This window comes from Grampus griseus (assembly GCF_964374135.1).
Source record: "Grampus griseus genome assembly, chromosome: 12".
NCBI lineage: Eukaryota > Metazoa > Chordata > Mammalia > Artiodactyla > Delphinidae > Grampus > Grampus griseus.
In genome coordinates, this window is record NC_139006.1 from 25,908,795 (window position 1) to 25,929,371 (window position 20,577).

General features: G+C 53.3%; 2 protein-coding genes across 7 annotated transcripts in view; one reads left to right on the forward strand and one right to left on the reverse strand.

Moving 5' to 3' along the window:
- The window catches only part of PI4KA (phosphatidylinositol 4-kinase alpha), a 94,974-nt gene extending 91,933 nt beyond the window's left edge, over positions 1 to 3,041 (reverse strand). For all 5 annotated transcript variants that reach the window (XM_082667279.1, XM_082667278.1, XM_082667277.1 and 2 more), the window contains exon 1: positions 2,859 to 3,041. In XM_082667279.1, coding sequence (XP_082523405.1) covers positions 2,859 to 2,984 — 126 coding nt within the window. In that variant the 5' untranslated portion in view covers positions 2,985 to 3,041. The remainder of the gene's footprint in view (positions 1 to 2,858) is intronic.
- A 194-nt stretch (positions 3,042 to 3,235) lies between these two features.
- Positions 3,236 to 17,338, forward strand: SNAP29 (synaptosome associated protein 29). Of its 2 annotated transcripts, XM_082668467.1 has the most exons (6): positions 3,236 to 3,635; positions 8,448 to 8,644; positions 9,427 to 9,512; positions 10,948 to 11,046; positions 14,242 to 14,445; positions 16,839 to 17,338. In XM_082668467.1, exons 1-5 carry the CDS (start codon positions 3,399 to 3,401, stop codon positions 14,397 to 14,399), a joined length of 777 nt encoding a protein of 258 aa, XP_082524593.1. In that variant the 5' UTR covers positions 3,236 to 3,398; the 3' UTR covers positions 14,400 to 14,445; positions 16,839 to 17,338. The 2 variants fall into 2 exon arrangements, with proteins under 2 accessions (XP_082524593.1, XP_082524592.1); XM_082668466.1 differs by having other exon boundaries at positions 14,242 to 17,338.
- The last annotated feature ends 3,239 nt before the right edge of the window (positions 17,339 to 20,577 follow it).

Genomic DNA, 20,577 nt, shown 5'->3' on the forward strand with positions numbered 1-20,577 from the left:
TTGGGTCCTCAGGACCACACACACATATATAGTCGTCCTTGCAGATAAATTTCATTACAGTGAAAGGATCCAAGCCAGAGAAACAGACACAGGTAGAGAGTCTGGAGAAAGCTGTGCAAGGGCTTCCTCTTGTCTCTCCCTCCTGTGAGGGTGCACCCCAAGCACACACCCCTTACAGCAGCAAGCAATGCAGTAACACGAGAGTGATGTCTGTGTCAAGATTTTTACTGGGGGCTGGTCATTTAGGCACTGCCTGCCTAGCAACCATCAAAATTCCAGATTCCCAGAAGGACAGCAGGTGCTCACCATAAACCATGCTGCTTACACAGAGTCAGACACAGTGAACCATCCTGATCAGTTAGAGAATGGAAGGAACGGTTCAAGCACAAAGTTCCCGATGCCAGCCAAGGGCCAACCTCGCGAGCAAGCCCTTTTGAAGACAGCAGCCCCGGGGACTTCCTTGGTGGCGCAGTGGTTAAGAATCCACCTGTCAATGCAGAGGACATGGGTTTGATCCCTGGTCCAGGAAGATCCCATATGCCGTGGAGCAACTAAGCCCATGCGCCACAACTCCTGAGCCTGTGCTCTAGAGCCCGTGCACCACAACTACTGAGCCCGTGCGCCACAACTACTGAGCCCGTGCACCACAACTACTGAGCCCACACGCCAGAACTACTGAAGCCCATGCGCCTAGAGCCCATGCTCCACAACAAGAGAAGCCACCGCAATGAGAAGCCCGTGCACTGCAACAAAGAGTAGCCCCCGCTTGCCACAACCAGAGAAAGCCTGCACACACCAACGAAGACCCTATGCAGCCAAAAATAAATTAATAAATCAATTAATTAATTAATTTTAAAAAAAGAAAGAAAGACACTGGCAATAATAACCTAGTTTTTTGTTTTGTTTTGTTTCTTTTGTGGTACGCGGGCCTGTCACTGTTGTGCCCTCTCCCGTTGCGGAGCACAGGCTCCAGACGCGCAGCCTCAGCGGCCATGGCTCACGGGCCTAGCTGCTCCGCGGCATGTGGGATCTTCCCTGACCGGGGCACGGACCTGTGTCCCCTGCATCAGCAGGCGGACTCTCAACCACTGCGCCACCAGGGAAGCCCGCCTAGTTTTAATTTTTAAAAAAACAGCAGCCCGGGCTCTGTTAACTCTTTCCTGCTATGGTTTGTAAATGAGCCGATGAAACTGAATGGTATTAGGGAGCCCAACCTAAAAGCTGCTTTAATTCATTGTAAAACATTGTGTAATCTTGATTACCCAAGCATTACCATAAGATACAAAACTATGCTGCAGTTACAGAATGTTCTTGTGACTAGTGAAGAAGACTGAAGAAGGCGAGTTGAGCTGAAGGTGCATTTTTCAGTTACTGAGTGAGGAAGGGTGCTGCCACTCCTAGAGCCGCAGGACCCTCTTTAAGATCATCCAATTCCCTGCACCCTCTTCTCCAAGTCCAGCAAGCAAACTTCTGATACAACTTTTGGTCCTCCTCCTAAGAAGAGAATGTGCTGACTAGCTGGCATGGATTTGATTCCATAAAGCAGCACTGTGGTCCATCACTCAGCCTCATGCAATAACAGTGATCGTTCATTAGGCACCCACCTGCCTCCCTTTATTCATTCTGTCATTCTGTCAATCTTCGCAATACTTGTATCAAGTATGGCCCTTGTATTTTGCAGGGGAAAGCAGAGGATCAGACTGGTGAACTGACCTGCCCAGACTCACACGAATGTAAGTGAATGACACAGGATTTAAATTCAGGTGATCTTATGGCTACAACCCATAGTCTTTCCATTCTATTGTGCTCCTCCTTTAACTAGAAGTCAGGCTGGCATCAGTCTCCCAAGACCTGCTCACTGTGCAAGTCTGAGAACCTACAAAGCCAAGGAAGGACGAGGTCACTCTGCCAAGGTGTGTGCAACAGCCTTTTAGCTTCACTTCCCTCACCAGAGCCATAAAACCACTCCCAAGCGCTCTTCTGCTGTCAGACAACGTTCTTTCCATCCACCAGGAAGCTGTAGGGAAGAATAATCCCATCCCTTCGTGCTCACTCATCATCACGCCCTGGTAGGGGAGGAAAGCTGCCCTTTACTGTCCACCTACTCTGAACCTAACTCTGGGCCAGGCACTTTCTGCCTGAACTCATTTAATGCTCAAGAACCACTTCATTTCACAGATAAGGACACAGAAGCTCTGAGGGTTACAGGAACGTCCAAGACGACATACAGTGACGGTGCAGGGACGTTCCGACTCTAAAAGCTGCGTTTTTCCCACCGTCCCAGGCACTCTTGAGGCTGCCTTTCACCTTTCTCCCAAGATAAGGAACCCCCGGGGCCTGAATTCTTTTCTTCAAACACCCTCTCTCAGCCGGTCTAACGCCCCCTCTAGTCTCAGAGAAAAACAATGCGCAGCAAATGTGCGTCTCAGAAACCGCTTTCAGATACGCTACTTCACCCGCCCTTCACCACTGAGGGCAAAGCGCGGAAAAGCGCCCCTTCCCCGAGAACGGCAACGCCCCAGACTCAAGAAACAGAAGACAGGGCGAGTGGGGAGCCGACCCCAGGCTCGACCCCGGCCCTCGGCTCTGCCCGTGCCCCTCGCCGCCGCCCCCGCCCGGCGGTCACCAGGCGGCTCCGCGGCTCAGCCCGCCCGAGCTCACGGCCCCGCCCGCCACAGGGCCCCAGACCTCCGCCTGCCAGCTCCCCGGCCCTCGGCACCTAGCCGCGCTGGCTCCTCCCTCAAGAGCACCCCGCGCCCCCGGCAGCCGGGACCCCCTCGGCCTCCCGCAGACCCCCGCCCCGCCTCCCGCGCCCCAGGCCCCTCCCCCTGTCAGCCCGCGCCCAGCCGCCGAGCTACCTTCTCCAGGGATGCCGGTCTCTGCACGGCCAGGGAGCGGGCCAGCGATAGGACCGTGTTGAAATAAAAACCCCGTGACGCGCCGGAGCCGCCGCCACCGCCTCCCCGGGCCGCGGCCGCCGCCATCACCACCCCGCGGCACCGCCCGCCGACTTCCCTCACCGGGATCGCGACAGCCGAAGCTCACGGCGCAGGCGCGGCTCCATCCGGCCTCCCCGCCACGTGACCTCTCTGTTGCCGACGCAAGCGGGGCGTGGCCTCGGGCAGATCCACCGCTGGGGGGTGCCGGGAGCCGTGCGGCCTGCGGCGGTCGCGAGCGCCGGGCGTGGCCCCCTCCCCCCGATGCGGTGCACGATGGTCGGCTCCGAGGCAGGGCCTCCGCAAGCTTCTGGCGGAAGGAGTTTGCGCGGCGCCGGCTACGGGCGTACGGGAGCTTCTGTAGGTTCTCTGCGATACTGCAGCTGCCCCGTGGTCAGAGAGCGCCCCTCGCCTCGGCCGCGCCCGGCTCCTCCCGCCTGCTCCAGGCCGAGCGCTGGCGCCATGTCGGCCTATCCCCGAAGCTACAACCCGTTCGACGACGACGCGGAGGACGAGGGCGTCCGGCCGGCGCCGTGGACGGACAACCGCGACCTTGCGGACTGGCCCGGCGCTCCCGCCGACCGGCAGCAGGCCCTGCGGCAGGAGGTGTTGCGCCGGGCCGAGGCCACGGCCGCCAGCACCGACAGGTCCCTGTCCCTGATGTACGAGTCCGAGAGGATCGGGGTCGCCTCCTCCGAGGTGAGTCCGCGGTCGCCGGGGCTCCTGGGGGCTCGACCGGTCAGCCAGGACGGGTCTTGTACTTTGGTGACTGGACGGTCGGTAACAATCTGTTAGCTACGTAGAGACGCGCGTTTTCACACCCGAAAGGGGCAGTTTGCCCCTGGCGATCTCCTGAGCTTAGTCCACAGGGTTGTTGTTTTTCTACGCGTCGTCAGGGGTCATTTCCACGCTGTTCGATCCAGGTAAGTAGGGATTCTAGACAGCAGACCCCGGGTTAGGGACGTGGAGGGTCTGTTTCTTTTACACATTCCCTGGACAGAAGCCTGGCCCGTGGCTTCAGCCCTTCCTCCTGGAGTGACCCAGCGAGGACTGTGCCTGCTGGTGTCAAGCGTCCGAGGAGATGGACCTTGGGTTCTTAACCGGCACTGAGCGCTCCTCCGCCTCGCTAGGAGGGGAGTGAAGGTCTTGTCTGCCTGGACACTGCTGAGTGCGCCGGAGCCCGAGTCTGGTCGAGTCTAGGGCCTTACGTTTCCTTCCTGATCCCGACGAAGATGTCCTAGAGAGACGGGGGCGGTCTGTGACTGTTTGCCGTCCCAGCTTAGCTTCTGCAGTTCTTCTTAACGTCCATAGGTGGTTTCAGAGAGTAGGACCTTGGGTAAGAGCTGTTCTTTCTTAGGCACCACATTCTCGCCTCAGCGTACTAATGACAGTTGTGTTGGGCATTTCTTTAGAAAGTTTTAAAAAATGTAATAACCTGTGATTGCTATATCAGCTAAAAATAATTCAATTTAAGCATTTGTAGTTATGGAAGCTAAAGCATCATGTTCTTCCCTGGGTCTCTTCGTAATTCTTTTCTCTGGGAAAGTTCCCTCTGACCTGGTCCCTTACAGTCTTGGCCAGTCTTGAGGTCCATCCCATCATTCTCCCGTTACCATCTCCTTGGGTTATCTCCCTTCCCTACTTCTCCTTATCACCCGATCTCTCAGTGGCCCACCTGCCTGTCTTTAGCCTCATTGAGGAAGTTTTGCTTGTGTCTACTGGATTCCTACATTACAGTCTAAATGGAAAATGTTGACTTAAATTTGGGAGGATTGCCTTAGGTCTTAGGGCCCAGGTGGAGGGGTCACTTGATTAAGGGTCCCAGGCCCAAGGAAGCCAACTAAGAACTGTTTAAAAAGCCATCTTTGGGGACTTTCCTGGTGGTCCAGTAGTTAAGACTGTACTTCCAATGCAGGGGACGCGGGTTCGATCACTGGTCAGGGAACTAAGATCCCACATGCCAAGCAGCACAGCCAAAAATAAAGACATCTTTGGCAACTGAGAACGGGTGAAGTAGGAAATCAGAGTGACAGAAAGTAGAATACTGTGGCAGAGGATACCCTGGATTCTGGCTTCTAAGGCTAAGGTGTAGATAGGAGGAGGAGGAGGGACTTCCCAAGGAAGAGAAGAGTCACGCAAAGGCACTGGCCCAACGCCACAGCTCCTGAGCAGGAAAGTGTCGCCCAGGAAGCCTTCCAGGAAAGGGCCTGGAGGAGGAACTTAGGACCCAGTACAGTCAGAGGGAAGGTCAGGAGTGCCAAAAACACAGAGGATAACGTTGTTTCATAAGGATTGTGGTGACAAACCCCATGCTGCCCCCAAAGTTCCTTCTTTCCTATAATGGGGACCATGAGAGCAAAGGCAGAGTGGCACCTCAGGCCGTGAGGCTTGGCATGGCCAAGCCAGGTGTTGCTGTGAGAGGTACGGTATGATCATGACTGAGCAGGTGACAGGCTCTGTCATCAGTGCGATTACACATGGAATTTTTCCAGGATTGAATCAGTTCTCAATTATTGGAGGCCCTGGGAGGCAGGAATGGTCAGCACCCCCGTCTCCACCCTACCCCATAATCTCCAAGTTGTCTTACTGTCTTTGAATCCCTTTCATCGCTCTTTCATTCCCCTGGGGGATTGGGGGGGGGGTTGGTGGTGGCCTCTGTCCCAGCAGACCCACATCACCACTAAACTAACCTCCTAACTTAGACAGGTGCCCGTCACATACCCAGCTGAGAGATGCCAAAACAGGACACATGTTTTAGACACTGAGGACTTGACTTTTTTAGGCCCAGCATGGCAGCAGCGGCAAAGTTACTTAGTCAGGTCACCTCTAGTGAAGGAGAGCTGCCCTTCTCCTGAGAAACCTGTAGGGTTCACCTCTCTGGAAGGCTCTCGCCTCAGGTCCTGACCCCACAGGATAGAGGAGAGGTGGGCCGGCCTGGGGAGCACAGTGCAGAACCATAGAGACTTGTAGGCCACATGGCTTTTCCACTTCTCAGGCATGATTTGTTTCTTCTTTTCTTTCCCTAAGGTATAATTTTTGTGAAGTGATAATCTAGTCACAGGGTTCAAAATTGAAATGATACAGAAGGCCGTGAAGGCTGCTCCCACCCGCTGCCCCCCTACCCCCTGCCACTCACCTTCTGTTCCTGCAGTGTCCCTGTGGAGATATTCTGTGTATAAAAACATGCTTAGGGCTTCCCTTGTGGCGCAGTGGTTGAGAGTCCGCCTGCCGATGCAGGGGTTGCAGGTTTGTGCCCCGGTCCAGGAAGATCCCACATGCTGTGGAGCGTCTGGGCCCGTGAGCCATGGCTGCTGAGCCTGTGCATCCGGAGCCTGTGCTCCACAGCGGGAGGGGCCACAACGGTGAGAGGCCCATGTACCGCAAAAAAACATGCTTATACTTATCTTTTTCTTTTTTTTTATAATTTTAACTTAAGAAGTGTTCTGTATATTCCACACTGCACGTTGCTTGACAAGGTGGAGGGCATTCCATAGCAACACGTGATGCGCTGCTCTTTTTTTTTTTTTGGCCACACCGAGTGGCTTGTGGGATCCTAGTTCCCCAACCAGGGATTGAGCCCAGCCCAGCAGTGGAAGCGCAGAGTCCTAACCATTGGACTGCCAGGGAAGTCCCATGCTCTTTCTGCGTCGTGGTCCCTCTAGTGGATGGCTTCTGTTTCTGCGACCAGTCCCCTAATGGTTTGCCTGTTTGTGTCCCACGTGGACGCAGTCTTCATGTGCCCTTTCACCACCCTGGCCAAGGAGACCGACCGCCTGCCCCCTCTGGCTGCTGAGCACGCGCCAGTGATGTTTTGTGGAGCCCAGGGTCTCAGTTCAGGGAGTCCAGCAACAAACCTTGGATGAGGGCCTAAGTGGCCAGCTTGGTTAGCATCAGCAGAAGGGGAGTCGGGCCAGGATGCTCTCAGCAGCCCGGCCAGCACATCCTGCACACGGTCTCGTGTGGGTCCCCCTCACCTCATTGAGTCTTTCCAGCACTCGACAGTCGCCAAACCCTGCTGGGCCTTCAGTTCAGAGAGGTGGGCCACGTGGGGACGGACACCTGTGCAGCCTGGGAACGGAGGCCATCGCAGCCCTCTGTTCTGGGTGTCCCTGTGAGTTGGGGTGGTGCCCTCATCCTCTGGGCAGACCCGTCCCCTCTCCAGGTGAGGGGCTGTACTGACCAGAGCCTCACCTCCAATGCAGCCCTGGCTGGTTTTGATGCAGCCAGAGTTCTTAGCACAACCCTATCCTGAAGCAGAAGCTGATGGAGGGAGACGATCAGCTGCTCGGTTAAGTAATTCCCAGTAGATTTTATAAAGGATCAGTGATTGAATTCGACTGTTAAAAAGTTCTAGGATCAAACTTGCTGGCTTCTTAGCTGTGAGGCACCTTGTGAGGCCGGGTCTTTACCGTCCAGGCAGGTCATACATCCCACACCAGCGCCGTGGCATCTGGCTGTGTCTGCTGCTCCTTCCTAAAATGTTCACCCGTGGCCTCCATGGTGTCTGGGAGACCTTGCTTTGGTGACCAGGAGTTGTGCTGGGGAAGCCCAGGGCTGTCTGCTCTGCAGCCTTCTGCCTCTGAGAGTGAGAAGTGCTGTTTAGAGGTGTTGTGGGGGTCCCCAAGAACACCCTCAGGTTTAACGATTCCCTAGAAGGACTCAGAATTAGTAGAGCTGTTATACTCACGGTTGTGGTTTGTTACAGCAAAAGGATGCAGATTAAAATCCTCAAGGGAGACAAGCTGGTGGGCAGAGTCCAGGAGAGCAAGCACAGCTTCCCTTTGTCCCCTCTCTGTGGAGTTGTGTGTGCAGCCTGCACTCCCCCCACTGTGACGTGGGACATCCAGGAGGCACGGCTGCCCGCCTGGCTGACTAGAGTCTCCAGCCCCTCCAGAGGTCACACTGTGTGGCTCAAGGCCCCCCACCCTGTAAACCACATTGCTGGTGCAGACTGTCAGGCTGACCTGAGGACTCTGGGAAGCAAAGTCACTCTTCAGTCTAATACGAGGGCAAGGAGCCAGACAAGGCCTTTCTCGGGAACACACGGTATGAGCGGCCTGGGCAGCCTGCACATGCAGCGAGGGGCACCAACCTTTGCCCTTGGTGGTTCTCTTGCCACCTAAGACCACTCTACACTGTCACTCCTGCCGGGACGGAGCCCCGCATTCAAGCATGTTCCCCGCCAGCTCCTGCGTCCCTGCTGGTGCGTATGTGTGTCATGCTCCCTGGGAAGGGGAGCGACATCGATGGGGGTAACTCTCAAGTTTCTAGATTCAGCGTATCGACTCCAGATCAACCTCTGCCTGCTGGTTGTTCAAAACCAGAGTTTAATCGCAATCAGGACGAGACACTTAATGCTGGCACCTTCCCCTCCAGAGCTCGGGCGGGACTCAGGTTAGGGTGGGGGCTGCGCCATCCCCAAGTGCTGGCTGAGGACTTACAGAGAGCCTTCCTCTGCGGGTGACGGGGAGCTACAGAAGGTGCAATGCCATCACGTCTCATCCTCCCTAGGAACTCGTGCGCCAGCGAGGGGCCTTGGAGCGCACAGAGAAGATGGTGGACAAGATGGAGCAGGATCTGAAGACCAGCCAGAAGCACATCAACAGCATCAAGAGTGTGTTCGGAGGGCTCGTCAATTACTTCAGAACCAAACCCTCAGAGACCCCACCTGCGCAGAATGGCACCCTTGCCCCCCAGCCCAGCAGCAGGTGAGCGGTGCCCGTCTGGCCGGAGCAAAGCAGCAGAGGGGGGTTTAGTGCGGGTGGCCGAGCCTTTCAGGACACTTCTCATGCCTTAAAGGGACCAAAGGACCCTGAAAGTTACTCACTGGGAGGGATTTGTCTTCAGACATTTTGAAACAAGAAGCGTTCTCCACTGCTCTTGATTGTGTGATGTGACCGCTGTTCAGTCGGCAAACTGTGCGTGAATTGGGTCTCCATAAATTACTGCTCCTGGTAATTTGAAAGAGAGAATGTTCACTCTAATCAGTATAAATGTGACTCACTTCACAGAATTTTTGCTTTAAAAAGTTTTCATGTCCAGCTTCCCCATATCTAATTCAAGTTGCCCTTTGATTATCATTTTTAAATCAGAGATTATTTTCCTCAAAGTTTTTGGCTAGAGGTATAATAAAATCATACTGCAATTTTGGCTGGCATATAAATGCCATGTGTTCAAACGTAAAATAATTCAGTTTCTGCTAAAACATGATTGTTGCTCATATGTCAGATCATTGTATCTGTCTTTTATTATAAAGACAATATCACCACATTACAGAAAATCTACACCTTACCTACCGTAACACAAAGAATGTAGGTTGCTCCCCTTATTCAGTGTTTTCATAATTGCAGTTAGAATATTCATTTGGCTTTGTATCTTGGTCAGAAGAGGCATTTGATTTTCTCACATGGGCACTGTTAGAAAAGACTGCACTGTCACAGGTGCTTTTCCTTTCTAAAAGTTTTCTTCTTCTCGTAACTTTTATCCAAAGATTGAAAGAAGCCATAAGTACAAGTAAAGACCAGGAGGCACAGTACCAGACCAGCCACCCAAACCTCAGGAAGCTCAATGACTCAGGTCAGTGCTCCCGCCCACACACGGGTTCTGCGGGGACACCTTGCACTGGGTAGGGGCGTCGGGGGCCTCAGTGCCTCTCTCAGGGAGCAGGGGGTGTGCGTTATGGCAGGTTCAGCCCTGCTCCCCCATGGAGGGAGGGATAAGGGAGTGGGAGCCTGGCCTGTATAGCTCTGAGATCTTCAGGCAGGGAAACACCTATGCTGAGTAGGATATGACCCCCCGGACATCCACGCCTTAATCCCCAGGCCCCAGGAATATGTCAGGTCACATGGCAAAAGGGGAATCGTGGTCGCAGAGGGAAGTACAGTTGTTGATCGGCTGACTTGAGTTGGGGAGATTATCCTGGGTTTTCCGGTTGGACCCAGTGAAATCGCAAAGGTCCTTTGCAAGTGGGAAGGAGGCAGAGGAGAGAGTGATGGAGTGAGAGGTTTGAAGGTGCCGGGCAGCTGGCTCTCAGGTGGAGGAGGGGCCGCTGCTAAGGATTGACCTCCAGGGGCTGGAAGGGGCCGGGAATCGGATTCTCCCTAAGTGCCTCCAGGGGAACCAACCCCACTGACACCTGGGTCTGAGGACGGGGAGACCCAGGTTGGACGTCTGACTTCCAGAACCAAAGGATGGTTTGTGGTATTTTGTTGCAGTGACAGAAGGAGGCTAATGTAGCCCCTGAGCCCCAGTGGGCGCAGAAGCGGCCGTGTGGACAAGGAGTGTGAGATAGGAGGTGTTTTGTGTCAGATCGTCCCATTAATATCAAATGATGGGCCCAGAAACATCCCTCATCTGGAAAGGAATCAAGGCCTCCCGGGGGCTCTGTCGAGCCCTAGAGAGCCAGGCACATTGGAAGTAACCAGATGCTTCCTGTGCCGCCTGCGGGCACAGCCGAGGGGAGGCCTGGCGGAGGAGGGCCCGGAGGTTCATCTGGGAAGGCAAAAGCTGCAGAGGAAGTGGGAGAAGACTGTGCGCTGAGGGGCTTCCGTAGGCCATGCTGAAGGAGAGACCCCAAGTCTAGAAAGAGATGGTCCCCAGAAGACATACCCTGGGTGACAGGGCTTTTCTGTGTGCATTTGGAAACTGAGGTTCAGAGAAGATTTCTGGGGGCAAATGTGCATCATTTAATGTTTCTTTTTCCGGAGCCTGTGTGGGTTTGCGTGGTGGCTGCTCCAACTGCCATACCATTACGTGCATGAATCTCTTTCCTGAGCTCGAGGGTCCGTGGCTGACCAGGTGACCCATAGGCTGGGGTTCTTTGATCTCCGAGGGGCTGCCCTCAGGAAGCGTCTCCCTCCCGCCCCTTCCCTGTCCCGCCTGCCTCTCTCAGTGGCCTCAGAACCAACCGCCTTAGTCCTTCCACCCGTTTTCCAGATTAAGATGAGTTTTGTGAAGCGGCATTTCAAGTGTGTCAGTTAACCGTCCTCCTGGTGTTTCTTTGTCAACTCAGACTCCATCCCTGGAGGGGCCGATTCTGCCGTGAGCTCCGAGGCTTACCCAAGGAACCCGCACCTGCGCACCTGTCACCAGAGGATTGACAGCAACCTAGGTAAGACCAGAGCACCGCCACCAGCACCACGGCTTGCGTGCACCGGGGCCCCCCGTTGTCCACCCCTGCACACACACACGCACGTGCGCGTGTGCAACATCCCAGCCCCTCGCCCTCTCTGGGGTCTGCCCGCTTGTCTCCGTCCCCACCTCTTGTCTGGGAGGTGACAGCGACAGGGTCAGGGTCTGGGGACTACGCTGTGCAGCCTGGGCTCTGCCCACCCCCCTCACCACCCGGCCATGCCACCCTGCTTCCTCCGTGTGCCCTGGGCTCGGGCAGGGTCAGGTGAGCAAAACTGGAAGGCTCGCGGGAGGCGGCCCAGCAGGTCAGGCATACATGGGGCCAGCAGCACCTTGGCCGCGTGGCCAGGCACCCTGCTTCCTGGGCCTCGGGCTCCAGGGCGCCCTGTTGTAACCACATACCTGCTGGCTTCTCTGGTGTCTCCCTAACCAGTCTCCAGAAACACAGGAGAAGTTCAGTTTTGTCCCTACTTTACACCCAGGGCCCAGAAGGCGAAAATGGAGAGAGGAGGGGGTTATTTGCAGTCGGGTGGAGGAGTTGGCCCCTCAGCAGCCCCCTCTGACCTTTGCTTCCTGCGTGTGAACCTCCCCCATGGCCACCCAGGTTGCTTGCCAACCCTCCTTCCCCTTAGGGGATGGCAAAGAGGGTGAGACAGAAAGGAATGCTTCCCCTGCTGTCTCCTCCCAGGGGACACGGGCCTGCAGCTCTCCCAGGGCAGTGCCCACTCCAGCAGCCCGGGCTACTGGTACAGACAACACGTGAGGCAGACCCACATCCTTTATTTAACCTTCATTTAACCTTTGTTTCTCAGCACATAGACTCATTGTAGAAAACTGTGAAGTTAGGCAAGTGCCCTAAGGAAACCAACACCCAAATTCCACCGTCCAGCAGTGACAACTGCTTTGGTGTCATTCCTTCTGTTTCTCCACCCTGAACCTCAACTGCTGTCTGCCCTCGGAGCCCAGGGGCACCCCGGAGGTCACTGCTTGCTTGTCCTCTGGACTCGGCCCTGGAGCCGAAGGCATCAGGCAGAGGGTGTATCTGCCAGGCCTGACTCCAGAGAAACACGGGGACTGGCGGGCCCCCCATCCTCCCCACCAAAGGTTTCCCCACCAAGAAAGGCTGGCACTGGTGCCTGCTGGGGGGAAGACCTATTGCAGGGGGCGAGATTCAGGAATGCAGGGAGTGCAGCAGGAAGAAGACCAAGGACAGCCTACCCCAGAGGCTGAGGGTGTGCATTGGGACGGCAAGGTGAGCGGGACACAGAGCAGCGCAGGGGACCCCAGCACAGCCGTCCATGGGCCCTGCTGATGGGGCCACACCACTGCCCCGGGCAGGTCCCTCTGCCTCCTGGACGCCCGGCCCTGCTGGCGGTCCCTTGCCAGGCGGCCCTCCCTGATCCAGCTTCTCACCGCAGTGCAGCTCCTTGTGGGTCCCAAGCCGTCCCAGCTGCCGGCAGCTCCATGAGACCTGGGTGGCCTTACAGCTGTCAGTGTCCATGGGACACGGGCACAGGCTTTCTTTTCTTTTCTTTTCTTTTCGTTGTTTTTGTTGCGTTGGGTCTTTGTTGCTGCATGCCGGCTTTCTCTAGTTGCAGAGAGCGGGGGCTACTTTTTTTTTTTTTTTTGCGGTACACGGGCCTCTCACCGCTGTGGCCCCTCCCGCTGCGGAGCACAGGCTCCAGACGCGCAGGCCCAGCGGCCATGGCCCACGGGCCCAGCCGCTCCGCGGCACACGGGATCCTCCCGGACTGGGGCGCAAACCCGCATCCCCTGCATCGGCAGGCGGACTCCCAACCACTGCGCCACCAGGGAAGCCCCGGGGCCTACTCTTTGTTGCAGTGCACAGGCTTCTCATTGCGGTGGCTTCTCTTGTTGCAGAGCACGGGCTCTAGGCATGCAGGCTTCAGTAGTTGTGGCACGCGGGCTCAGTAGTTGTGGCACATGGGCTTAGTTGCTCTGTGGCACGTGGGATCTTCCTGGACCAGGAATCGAACCCGTGTCCCCTGCATTGGCAGATGGATTCTTTTTTTTTTTTTTTTTTTTTTTTGCGGTACGCAGGCCTCTCATCGCAGGCTCAGCGGCCATGGCTCACGGGCCCAGCCGCTCCGCGGCATGTGGGATCTTCCCGGACCGGGGCACAAACCCACGTCCCCTGCATCGGCAGGCAGACACTCAACCACTGCACCACCAGGGAAGCCCTGGCAGATGGATTCTTAACCACTGTGCCACTAGGGAAGTCCCAGGAAGACCATTTCTAAAAAATCTGATTCTGCTTAGATTTATGGTGCCATTGCCAGCTATTTGTGTATTTTGACCTTTTTCACTTAATGTTTTATCTTTAACTTAGTGAAAAGGCTTACAAAGCACCACCTCTTCTGTTTTCCCCCAGCTCTTTCCTAGTAAAAGGGCAGAAAGCAGCTCCGTCCCCATACCCTGTGCACATGCACACACACATTCAGGGCACACACATGCACACACACACACACACACACACACACACACAGGGAAGGGGCTTTATATTCATCTGGACAGAGTCAGTCACGTCACGACTCCCCTCTGCGGTCTGCACAGCCCCATCAGGGGACCCCGGGCCCCTTGGCTGGTCTCCTCCCCACTCATGGTCAGTTCTTTCTTTGTCACTGTGCTAAGGAAGCCCTTCACATACTCGAGGCTGACCGTGTTCTTATAGAATTTATTTCTCTTAAAAATGAATTGAGATTGATTTTTACAACTTTTTTAAAAGAAGGGAAATACTTATTATAAAGACTGGAAAAGCCTGAGCTGTATCTCAGATGTGTTTCCAAATGGGGGTCTTCCTCTTTGCCACTCTGGACCTGTGCTTGACCCAGCTTTAGGGAGCTGGGGATGTAAGGTTCAAAGGCAGCTGAAAGGTGTGTGGCTCTATATGAATTTCTAAAATAAACACCGTGTACTAATAGTGGGTGTCCTGGTGGGTGGCAGGGAGGAGTGGCTTTCCTGTTAAGCGCTACTGCTTTCTCTTCACTTGCGCATGTCTTGGAGCATGTAACCAACGCCCTGGCATCTGGCCTGTCTTCCAGGAAGGAGGGGTCAGTGACTGCAGTGCTGCCGAGCCCATGGGGGGAGCATCTGGGGTTGCAGGTCCCGATGCTGTGACTTGGCTCAGGCCCGTGTGTGCTCTCCTGTCCCGCAGATGAGCTGTCCGTGGGCCTGGGCCGGCTGAAGGACATCGCCCTGGGGATGCAGACAGAGATTGAGGAGCAGGACGACATTCTTGACCGCCTCACAACCAAAGTGGACAAGTTAGACGTCAACATCAAGAGTACAGAGAGGAAAGTTCGGCAGCTTTGAAGACGGAGGCGGATTTCCACTCCATCGTGATGAAAAGATTTGAAAGGTCTTCTTTTAAACGCCCAAGAAATTTCAGTTATTACTTTAGAATGTGATTTCACATGTGTTTGCAAATGTTGTAACAGAGTGGGTCTCAAAAGAGGTTTTGTTGTAGAGAAAGCATGTGCCCCACTTCTCTGAGGGCCCTGACTAGAGGTGTGCGGGCAGAGTGGTGGTCATGCCGGCCTCTGCTTCCGTCTGTTGTGCTTCTCGTCCCCAGGCCTCCGCGAGGTAGAGCGCTGAGGGCCATGTGACCCGTGTTTGTGGGCATCCTTCTCCCCCCGACCCCCACGAGCACATTGTGATGCTCTGAGCCCCTTGGCAGGCGTTTGATTTTAGTAGGAGGGGGTTCAGACCAGCCCTGCTCACTGTGACGCCTGGAAGCACATAGGGAGCTAGGTGAGCCCCGCTGCCCCTGCACAGGGTCAGGAACACATTCTGCCCTGGCTGGAGGCTCCCTGGCCCGCTGTCTGAGGCCTGCAGAGCGTGAGAGAGGAGCATCACACAGACGTGCTCCACCAAGCTCCCTGCCCTCAGGTCATCTGGACCAGGCCCCCCATCCAAACATGTTTACTCGGTGCCTGGGGTCCCCTGGCCCATCCAGGATTCCCACCCACTCTTCTGTGCTGCTGGCAACATGCCTTGACCCATCACTTGATTCTCTGGCCCCAGTTTTAGGACTGGAGCTCCACTAATGACACTGACTGTGCACAGAAGGATATGGCTTTAAAAAAAGCCCAGATGTTATCATTCTACCTGGCCTAGCTTGTTCTCTCTTCATTTTACAAAAAAAGAGAATCATTTAAAAGTACTAATTAAAATTGATTTCTGTACTTAAAGGAATTTCTTGATGTTGGTACCTCCAACAAAATAATTGAAGCCACGAGGTCCTGGTCTTTTTAAAAGCAAATAAATTAAAATATTTTGAAGATGGTGAAAGGGACTGATTTTAATAAGACAGATTAGGTTGGAAACCTTAAAATCACAGTGCCTTTCACCCTGAAACCTGGCCCCGGCACGGTGACCTTCACCACTTTGGTTCAGTAGAATATAAACAAAGTCCCTTAAAGCAAAGAAACGTCTTTAAGGGGCAGCAGCAATGCAACAGCGTTTATGTAGCAATTCAAATATAAAAGTTCCATTCCATAATGCCTGACTTTCCTAAAAACACTGACAGCCTCTGTGGGCAGATACATCTTTCTGTCATGTTCCAGCCGCCCTGCGAGTCTGACCCACATCACTGGGAATGTCACAGGGCGTTTGGATGCTGTGGAAGGTAATCAGACCCACATCTGCTTATCACAAGCCCATCATGGTTGTTCTCCTGGTAACTGGAAAAAGGAAGAATTTTACATGTCCACCCGGCCCACACTGAACGAGTTCACAGGGCTTCCAGCAAAAAGGCTGCTCCAAAGCGTGACACCAGGATGCAGGGCAGCCTGGGGGTGCCCGTCCACCCGGCATGTTCCAGGGTTTTCCTCCCTGACGCCTTCCTCAATGGGTGTCATGATAACTGTTCCTGCTCCTTGCCCTCAGGCATAGACACGTGGAGATTAGTCAGCACGCCTAGACCTGAGCTTCTCCGTTCAAATAAATACAGACAAAGGCCACTTGCAAACACTGTCTGCAGCCCTCCTCTCACATAATGGGGTTAGTGATTTAACCAATTTGAAGCAAAGTAGCACCTTATTTTGTGTCTTTTGTTGGATTGATGAAGCCCATCACCACCACCCCCTTTTTTACCCCAAGCTGTGGAGGGAGAGTTGCCCTCACTCTTCTAGAAACGTTTCCCTCACACATGTCTCCCTGTATATTTGGTTCTGTTCTTGTTCAGATCCTTCATTCTAAAGCCTGGGCCAAGGGCCTGTCTCATCCTCGTGCTGGGCAGCATCTCTACCGGGTCCCCACCTGCTCCTGCACCCACTGAGGGCCAGTGGCTGCTGCTTCACACAGCAGAGCCGCTCACACTTTCAGAGAACAAAGCAGGACCAGAGGAGCCTCCAGGACCTGCGTGTGGTAACTGTGAGCAGAGGAAAACTCTGCCCTCTGGACGCACGTGTCAGGGAGAAATGGGGGTACCCGGCCGGGGTTGTCCTTCTTGCCACATGGGGTCCAGAAGACAGATCTGGAATTCCATGGTCAACCTGGAAACAAACTGTGCCTTCCAAAAAGTGGCTTTTCTAACTCAAGGTTGGTTACATGTTAAGTGTGCTCCTAACTTAACAATAAGCGCGTTTTCCTTCGGAGGAACTTTTTAACGTAGTGATTTGTAGTTAACAGTGGCAGGTTGCCTCGTGGACGTCTTTTTTGTGTTATATAGGAAAGGAGACCTGAATTTACCTCAGGTGGCAAGAATGGAAGTACATAAGTGCTTTTTTTTTTTTTTTTTGTGGTACGCAGGCCTCTCACTGTTGTGGCCTCTCCCGTTGCGGAGCGCAGGCTCCGGATTCGCAGGCTCAGCGGCCATGGCTCACGGGCCCAGCAGCGCCGCGGCACGTGGGATCCTCCCGGACCGGGGCACGAAACTGCGTCCCCTGCATCGGCAGGCGGACTCTCAACCACGGCGCCACCAGGGAAGCCCACATAAGTGCATTTTAATTTCTCTTTCTTTAACTTCTTTTTGTGAATATGTGATTTTAAGTGTACACCACAGCAATTTAGTAAAAATCTTATACTTTGCCTACATAGGCCTTTTCTGCAGAATTTTTAAAGTTACCAATGTTGTTAAGCGTCTTCAGCTCTGATGGGTGAAATGTGTACAAAACGATGAGCGAGTCATTAAAAGTGCACATGGGAGGAGGAGCTTCTGCTCAGAGTGTGTCAGAGCAGCTCTTGTACTTCATGCCTTCAACTCAACAAATGACCATATTCCTTAAAATAAAATGTGAAGTTGTTTTTTAATCAAACTTTGCCTCCTGTGAGGTCCTTTTCAAAGAGCTGGTGTCGGGGGGGGAACCCTCCTTGTTGAGTCCTCAGGTGTTTGGTTCTGGCTGCCACGTCTCGTGCTTCTTGAAAGCCTGTCAATCCATCTGTCCTGCCTCCCGGTGCCTCTGCAACGCTGTCCAGCTCAGGGCTTGGCACACCCTCAAGGTCCAGAGAGTGGATGTTTTAGGCTCACAGGCCAAACAGTATCTTCACGTCATCTTCCCTGTGTCCATCCCTAATGACCTCACTTTAAGTTAATTACCTCTGTAAAGACCCTGTCTCCAAATGTCACGTTCTGAGGTTCTGGGGGTTTAGGGCTTCAACATATTAATGTGGAGGGGGGTGGCAGGAACGTGACATCTGACAGCCTTTATCTCCTTGGTGGGAACAGAGAAAGAGGACGGTAGAGGTGGATCATCAGGGAAAGGCTGTCGAAGGCCCAGCTGAGATGGGGACTCAGAAGGACCCTAGTAATTAACACCTTTTATAGAGTTTTTTAAATAGTGGGGTTTCCAGCCCTGGAGTCACCAGGTGCTTTCGTGGCTGGAGTTCAAGAGCAGGCCTCCTGCCTGGGGCTGCCAGCAGAGCCGAAGAAGGCAAGTGAGAAGCCAGAGCTCTGGCCTGAGGCCTCGGGAGAGGGTCTGGCTCCTTGATTGGATCACCAGGCTGAAGTGTGGGCGCTGGCCCTGGAGCTTGGAGCAGAGGATGACTGACACAGATCTTTGCACTTTAGTGCCTCGGATTCTCCCAGAAGAATTCTCCTGAAGTCTAGGCAGGACCCGACTTGAAAGTAGGCCAAGAGCCAGGAGTGAAGCAAGTCGCATGAACGTGCACAACACTGCTTCCCCCACAGAGGTGGATTTTAGGGCTTTGGACCCGCAAAGGCCAGAGACAAACCTCAAACCAGGGGCACCTCCAGGCCATTTAGAAATTAAGTCAAAATCAAGTTCTGCTAGGGTTTGATTGACTTTGTTTTAACATTTTACTTTGAAGTTTCAGTTCTTGGAGACAGGCTGGTGCTAATCATGCCAACCCACCACTTAAAAACCTGCTCTGGGGCTTCCCTGGTGGTGCAGTGGTTGAGAGTCCGCCTGCCGATGCAGGGGACGCGGGTTCGTGCCCCGGTCCGGGAAGATCCCACATGCCGCGGAGCAGCTGGGCCCGTGAGCCATGGCCGCTGAGCCTCCACGTCTGGAGCCTGTGCTCCGCAACGGGAGAGGCCACAACAGTGAGAGGCCCGCATACCGCAAAAAACAAAAACAAAAAACCTGCTCTGGTTCCCACCATGGTTACAACAACAGTGCTTTTAGGGGAGCTAGCACATGATACTACTTCCACAGCCCCAAGTGGGGGTTCCAGGCCCACAGGCCAGAGCGGGCCAGTTTCTTACAGAGACTCACCAAAGTAACAATGACTATTTAATTTTATTTTTTATTATTTATTTATTTTTGGCCGCACCCCACGGCTTGCAGGATCTTAGTTCCCCAACCAGGGATTGAACCCAGGCCCCAGCAGTGAAAACACCGAGTCCTAACCACTGGGCCACCAGGGAATTCCCAACAACGACTTTTTAAATGAGCTAGAAGGCCATAATTACTCATTTACAACAAGAAATATAATTGTCAAACAATTTAAGCTGGAGTGTAAGCTGCAAAGTCGATGGGACTCCGGAGCTTGTGCCCAGTGCAGGGTGAGCACTCAGCAGGTTTCTGTAAATGAATGGCTTAAAAAAAAACGAAGGTCAGAGGGGAGTGAAATTCTTGTCCAGTGGGTACGTGAAAATGTGCTCAACATCACTAGCCATCAGGGAAATGCAAGTCAAAACCACAATGAGCTATCACCTCACACCTGTCAGAAAGGCTGTCATCAAAAAGAAAACATAAAAAGTGCTGGTGAGGGGCTTCCCTGGTGGCACAGTGGTTAAGAATCCACCTGCCAATGCAGGGGACACGGGTTCGATCCCTGGTCCGGGAAGATCCCACATGCCGCGGAGCAGCTGGGCCCGTGAGCCATGGCCGCTGAGCCTCCACGTCCGGAGCCTGTGCTCTGCAACAGGAGAGGCCACAACAGTGAGAGGCCCGCGTACCGCAAAAAAAAAAAAAGAAAAGACAACAAATAAAAAGTGTTGGTGAGGATGTGGAGAAAAGGGGAGACCCCTGTGCGTGGTTGGTGGGAATGTGAACTGGTGCAGCCACTGTGGAAAACAGTGTGGAGGTTCCTAAAAAAGTTAAAAATAGAACTATCATATGATCCGGCAATTCCACTTCTGGGTATTTATCCAAAGGAAACGAAATCACTATCTTGAAAAGGTATCTGAACCCCAATGTTCACTGCAGCACTATTTACAATAGCCAAGATGTGGAAGCAACCTAAATATCCATCGACAGATGAATGGAAAAAAGATACGAGATACACACACACCCGAATATTATTCACCCATAAAAAATAAGGAAACCCTGCCATTTACAATAAAATGGATGGAACGTGAAGGCATTATGCTAAGAAAAATAAGTCGGACAGAGAAAGACAAATACTGTATGATCTCATTTATATGTAGAATCTAAAAAAAAACAAAAACAGGTTCTTCCCTGGCGGTGCAGTGTTTAGAACTCAGTGCTTCCACTGCACGGGGCACAGTCGATCCCTCGTCAGGGAACTAAGATCTTGCAAGTCATGTGGCGGAGCCAAAACAAATAAATAAATAACAAAATAAAATAAAAACAGAGAACAGGGTAGTGGCTGGCAGAGGTGGGGAATGGGGGTGGGTGAAATGGGTGAAGGTAGTCATAAGGCACAAACTTCCAGTTATAAATAAGTTCTAGGGATGTAATGGGCAGCATGGCAACTGTACTTAACAACACTGGATTGTGTATTTGTATACTGCATACTTGAAATTTGCTGAGAGTATAAATCTTAAAAGTTCTCATCACAAGAAAAAAATGGGGGGAGAGGGATAATTGGGAGTAGGGGATAAAAAAATTAGAAAGAAAATTGAAACATATGAGGTGATGTCTGTTAACCAAATTTATCATGATGAAGGGAGCTCAGCTCGGTGCTCTGTGATGACCTAGATGGGTGGGATGGGGCGGGTGGAGGGAGGTCCAGGAGGGAGGGGATATAGGTATACATATAGCTGATTCACTTCATTGTACAACAGAAACTAACACAACATTGTAAAGCAATTACATGCCAATAAAAATAAATAGGTAAAAAT

Coding starts and splice junctions, on each gene's coding strand:
- SNAP29 (XM_082668466.1), top strand. CDS start 3,399: ATGTCGGCCTATCCCCGAAGCTACAACCCGTTCGACGACGACGCGGAG. Junction 9,513..10,947: donor CAGGAAGCTCAATGACTCAG/GTCAGTGCTCCC, acceptor TTGTCAACTCAG/ACTCCATCCCTGGAGGGGCC. Junction 11,047..14,241: donor GAGGATTGACAGCAACCTAG/GTAAGACCAGAG, acceptor CCTGTCCCGCAG/ATGAGCTGTCCGTGGGCCTG.